Below are 6,024 nucleotides of genomic sequence, written 5' to 3'. Positions count from 1 at the left end.
TTACGATATTGAGGATATGTTCTCTAATTACATTTACATTATCTATATAAAATTTTTATTTTTAGTGTTAAATTTCTTTCTCATATCTTTTTTGTTTTGCAGTTTTTTACTGCAAGTGTCGCTGGAATCACAGGAATTACATTATACAGTATCTAGTTTCTAGGCAGTTTTGGCTGATTTGGCACAATCTATGGGACACAAGTTTTTGGTGCAAGCAAAATCAATACATTTATCCAGCAGACAAAGCTATTCTTATTGTAGTTTGATAAGACCCTTATATTTTATATGTTAGACTTAAATATTAAACAAAGGAGGCTAAACTGTCAACTTAAATACATGAGCATAATGAAAATGTCTTGAGAAAATGTACAATATACAGTTAAATGTGACAAAGTGACATTCTGCAATTGGTGCAATTCTTCTTTTTTTTATTGAGGAAAACATGTTTCAAATCTTTAAACAACTGAACAAAAATTATACACAAAATAAGCATTTTTTTTTCTTTTAAAAAAAGACATTTAGCAGCTTGAACAAAGAATTCAAAGCAGAATGACAATTAAATTCACTGATACAAACAGAAAAACAAGCATAATGTTTGTTTGTCCTAAAAATATACTTTTTTTTTTTTTTTTTTTACAAGACATTTGACCACTAAGCGTTTGGCATCATCCGATGAATGGCAAGAATGGAACTCCAAACTTCACAGAGCGAGTCAAACATCCCGCTGTCAGCACAATCCACAGGATACTGTCAAAATGTTAAGATAAACATAACAACAAACTGGAGGGAGAACCACAAACAGGAGATGCAAATGTGTAAAAAACTAAAAAAGATGAGATGTGTGAACATGCACAGGTGCACCACACGGCCCTCCTGATCGGCACAGACCCCAATGGTTAAAAACTAATGTTAATGCAAAATCTACTGACTGATATCACTTCAACGACCATATCTTAAAATCATTAGAAATGCATCCATTGATGATTTTAAAGGGGTCATATCACAAGGAATCATATTTTGAGATAAAACAGTTTGATGTGCTATATAAGGTGGGAAGTGCATGGGTTCTTGAGTTCATGAAAACCTAATAATTCAATCATAAAAATATAAAAATCGAAATAAATAATTGTAAAGTAAAAATATTTAAAATAAAGCACTTAAAGATTTGTTTACCTGCACGTCATTGACAATTAACCAACATCAGAGAACCATGAACATGCGAATGTGCTGTTATTGTTGTTAATATTATAGAATTTTTTGAAATATTAACTTAAAATCTTAGAGGGTATTTCAAATAAATATTTTAAGTCAAAATGGTTCAGCTGACAAATACATTTGGGAATACTATATAACCATACTGTAACTTTTAGAAATCAAAACTTTCTTCCCAGTCCAAAAAGAGCATTTACTGAAACTAAACATCCACAACTTTCTGACAACAGACATTATTTACACATCAGTGATGTCTACTGTGTGATCCGAAACCTTCGCAAAGAATGTGTCATTAAGAAAAAGCCCAAAAATACCCAAAAGCTTGTGTATGAGCCGAGCAAAGAGCAGGGGTTTCAATGAAGTCCTATACATCCGAAGATCAGAAAATGTTGGAAAATGCTGATGAAAACTATTTAGAAAAGAAAAAAAAACATTGCGAGGGAAATGCAGTATGAAATGACCCCTTTAAAATCTCAAATCTCACAAATGCAAGCTTATTTCTGCTCATTTAATCTTGATGATGCCAAATTTGATTGATACGAGCACTTGAGTTGAGTGATATGATATGATGAAATATTGGAAACTCAACTGCAAAGTTTGCATTCCAGTGAATCAAAAGGATCTGTGCGTCTCAGACCTATTAAATGCTTGTGTCTGTTCAGCTCAATTGCTCATAGTAATGAAATAAGCCGTATTGATTAAAAGACATTTGTCGAGGGAGATAAACCCCTTCACCAGCTGCACCCATCTCTCCAGCCCTCCCTCTCTCCCTCCCTCTCGTCTGCGTCCTCGCTTCTCTCTCTCGCACTCTCGCTTTCCTCTTCCTTCTCCTCTCAAGTCTCTTTGTCAAGTCTAAACATATATGCTCAAGCTCCGCCTACTTCCTTCCTCAGCGCTATTAATCAAGAACAGGTTAACACTCTGTTAACAGGGGGTGAATGTGGGGTCAGGTTTAGCCGACAGAGCAGCTGTGACGAACACAGCCCGTTTTAGTTTGGACCGCTTCAGCAAGAGCTGTCGAATTCCCTGCTTGGATGTTACAGCAAATAATGTCCTACCATCAAAGGTGCTTCTGCAAATATCTTCCTTCTAGAAAGTTAGGAAACGAACTTCACTTTTTCTACGAAACAAGTCTTTCCTTTGTTTTCTGCCGTACGCTGACATGCATGTGACCTCGACGCTCACCTGACACAGGATGCCGTCTGCTTTAAAGCTGGCACGAATGTTGACACGCTGAGAAATGCAACAAAAAAGACGGATTTACATCTCACGTTTGTTATCTGGATGCTGCTCAGAAACAATAAATTAAGAGTTCAATTACACGACATACTGCTTCAGAAATAACCGTGAAGAAAAATGACACTTGTAAATCAGGACACATCAAGTACATTCACAAGCTTTTAGTCCCTTTGTCGTGTATTTCGAGATTACGAGGTTGCTTTGCTCACCTCAGCATACTGCATTGACATTAGGCACTTTGAATGCATTCACATGTACAAATATAGACAGCACTATCATTTGATAGTCTGGGTATAAAAATACAATCTTAAAATCTTTGGTTTGTACAAACTGTATGCGTTGTACTTTTTGACTTTTTCCCCTCGTTCAGAGAGTCTTTGTGAAAGGTTCTTTGCAATACATCTGGTTCTGTTTGGACTAAAGCTTCCCTTTTGATGCATCTAACGACTGACGTGAAATGTTCTTGACAGTGTCGACCGGTCAGAAACACGTTAGTAGGTTTAAAGCTTCACGATCAGCCAAGAATTAAGCAAGGCAGAGCAGAAGTTCCCCTCCAAATGGCCATCTCATTTCAGAAAACAGCACCAGTCTGCACAAACAAAAACCCCACTGGAGCTGTTTTTCACTGAGCCCGGTTCATTTCACTCAAGCATTGATGCACATTGGGGGAAGTGAGACAATTGCGAAACAATTTCAGCTCGCTTACGAGTCGAATCTTTTTCACCATCTCTCAGTTGCACGGTAGCCACGTGGAGTAGGTTTGCTGATGGCAGGTAAAGACCGGCTGAACTTGGGCAATGTAATAATTGCTGAAGTTACCGTCTGCTACATAAGGGGCAGGTTGGTAATAGCAAGTGACATTCGCTACGTTGGGTATGACGTTCTGCTCGGCCAGCACACGCACTGCCAACATGGCGATCAGCCCTAAGGTCTGCCGCCGCTCGTGTCCCATCAGACACACCGTGCTCTCGTTAACCACCCCATGCAGCGTCGTTAGATAATCGTACTTGCGGTCCTCCAAGCCCACAAAGTGGTTCTGGAGGTAAGACTCCAGCTTGCGCTGCTGTTCGCAGATGTCCGAGAAGTCGATGAAGAAGCGGGAGCACATGTAGCGCTGGAGAGACTTCATCTCCGACTCGGAGGCAGCGCGAAATCCCCTCACCAGAAGATGGCAGTACTTCAGCAGGCCGCCTCCTCGGATCTCCTCCGGGTTCCTCGTGCAGATCACCTTGTTGCGCAAGTGGTCCAGTGCCATGGCGAAGTCTCCGTACACGCTCTCGCCGATGATGGTGGGGTGAAACGTTCTGGCCATGGGGTTCTCGGAGCACTCGTAGAAAAGAAGCAGAGAGTCTAGCTTAATCTGGAAAGAATCGACACTGAACTCGAACTGCCGGCGCAAAGAGTCCACGAACTTGAGCTCTACATTTTTGCCCCGGTTGTTGGAGAGAGAGATAAGACTCCAGCGGTCTGAATCATTGCACACTTTCACCATCTTCTGCACATATGCTTCCTGCACAAAAAGACAAGGAACTGTTGTCAGATCAGTGAGATCACGGTTTTATTATTATTGAAACGGAACTGCATGAAATACATTCAAATACACATCCGTTTGCCAAATCACTTCTCCGACATTATCTGTCGCAGGAGATCTAAGAGTCTGAGAATGCTCGATTGGCTTTAACCTGCTTTAGCGCAATCCTCTTACTGACAGAAAACCAACATTTCACCAGCCTATCAATAAACTACTCTAATTGCATTTCTACTGAATGTCATTGGAGACTATGGGTATCCATGCAGATGATCTTAAATTACACACTAAGAAAATAAAAATAAAAAACACATGAAGAGAAGTCAAGCAGTGAAAGCCTACAGTGTGACATGCTATACTTTGTATCTGTGAACATTTTCCTATAAAATGATTATCAAAGATTTGGTATGAACTGGTTCTTCAAGGTTCTAATGAAAAACAATAAATGGCGTCCCCTCAATGCTAAAGTAACTGTACTGTGTGCCTAAATTACTCACCTTTTTACACTCCTTAGTAGTGAAAAATATGTGCAATTTGAATCTAAACAATTAGAAATAGTCGAAAAGAAAGATGAAAATAATTTCAACTATTAAGATGCCAAAAAAAAAAAAAAAAAAAAAAACTTTGCATAGACTCTAAAAATGAAGGTTCTTTTGTGGCATTGTTTGTTTTTAGAAATGATCACCATAAATGGTTCTTCAATGGCATCACCGCAAAAAAAAACTTTATTTTACTTTTTTGTTATTGCACAATACTATTATACTGCCACATTGCTTAACTGTAAATTTTGTTTAATTAAAACTTCAAAGAAACAGGTTAAACACCTGAAATATAAACGTTCTGAACCTGTAAAGTCCATTTGTCAACTACACCCTCTTAAATCTGAACACTCACCTTCAGGGTCAACGGTGTGATTTTCTCTTTGTTGACCCCATCAGGTAAAAAGTCCAACAGACAGTCCAGCACTATGTTCTTGACGATCTGAAACTCCGTCTCTCCCTTCAGGTCCACGCAGAATATGAGGTCCAGGTCCTTGTAGCCGAGTCCGCTGTCCTCGTGGAGTACGTGGCTGGCAGCGGATCCGTTGAGCCGCACGTCCCGCACATGGATGCGCTGCTCCCGCATGCGGCTCCGCACCGCCGTCACGATCTGCCGCGGCTTCATCTGCAGCGTGGGGAAGTTTCCTCTGCCGTGGATCGGGATGCTCTCGGTCAGGATGAGGTCCAGGCGCTGGACCTGCTCCCAGCTTAACACGCTAAAGTTCGTGCTGTCCGTGTTTGAGTCCGAAACTGTCCTCGCGCTCTCCTCTTCAGCCATCGTCGGGTCTGTTGGAGGAATCGGGGAAGTGGCGTGCTCGACCGATCTACTGCCTGGAGATGTTGCGAGGAGAGTTACAGAGGAGACGCATCATGCGCTCGAGACACTTCTGAGGTCTGTCCTTGTGATGTGAAGAGTGTCATACGTCCAGCTTGAGAGTGTAGTATGACAGCAGTGTGGCAGTGCTGAGGCTTTCTGTGCGCCTCAGGTCACGCCTATCACTCCACGAGACTCACACTCAGTCCACTGTCACAGCAGCAACCCAATGAGAGCACACGACGCTTCTCTCCACAGCTGTGCTCTCAAACGCACATATTTAGTCATTTAGCACAGGGCTTTTCAAAACTGAGGAGGTCCGGGGACCCCCGGGGCGTCGCTTAGGGGTGCTAGGGGCTCCGTGGAAAAGTTTAGAGAAAGTCAATGTCAAAATGTGAAAATAAAAAAAAGACGCAATTAAATAAATACACGAGTAAATACAACAACAACAAAAATATTTCGCTCCTTGGCTTATTATGCTTATTATGCCTACCCTTTATACACATATATCAAATGAACGTCACTTTTTTCCCCTGGACTTGATTACTACAAGATAACACAAGACATTTTCCAAAAATATACATAGATAATTTCCAAAATACACATTTCGAATTATAATATAATAGTTTAAATATTACATACTCAAATATTACATATTAAATTATATGATTATTTATTACCTTGTTTTTAAA

General features: G+C 40.4%; 1 protein-coding gene across 1 annotated transcript; it reads right to left on the bottom strand.

Annotated features, from left to right (window-relative positions):
• Positions 1 to 427: 427 nt before the first annotated feature.
• Positions 428 to 5,567, bottom strand: tent5aa (terminal nucleotidyltransferase 5Aa). The gene is made up of 2 exons (XM_067391942.1): positions 4,874 to 5,567; positions 428 to 3,961 (listed from the first exon to the last, which is right to left on the bottom strand). Exons 1-2 carry the CDS (start codon positions 5,294 to 5,296, stop codon positions 3,182 to 3,184), a joined length of 1,203 nt encoding a protein of 400 aa, XP_067248043.1. The 5' UTR covers positions 5,297 to 5,567; the 3' UTR covers positions 428 to 3,181.
• Positions 5,568 to 6,024: the final 457 nt, after the last annotated feature.

Source organism: Chanodichthys erythropterus, chromosome 2, assembly GCF_024489055.1.
Source record: "Chanodichthys erythropterus isolate Z2021 chromosome 2, ASM2448905v1, whole genome shotgun sequence".
NCBI lineage: Eukaryota > Metazoa > Chordata > Actinopteri > Cypriniformes > Xenocyprididae > Chanodichthys > Chanodichthys erythropterus.
This window is presented reverse-complemented; position numbering and strand designations above follow the sequence as displayed.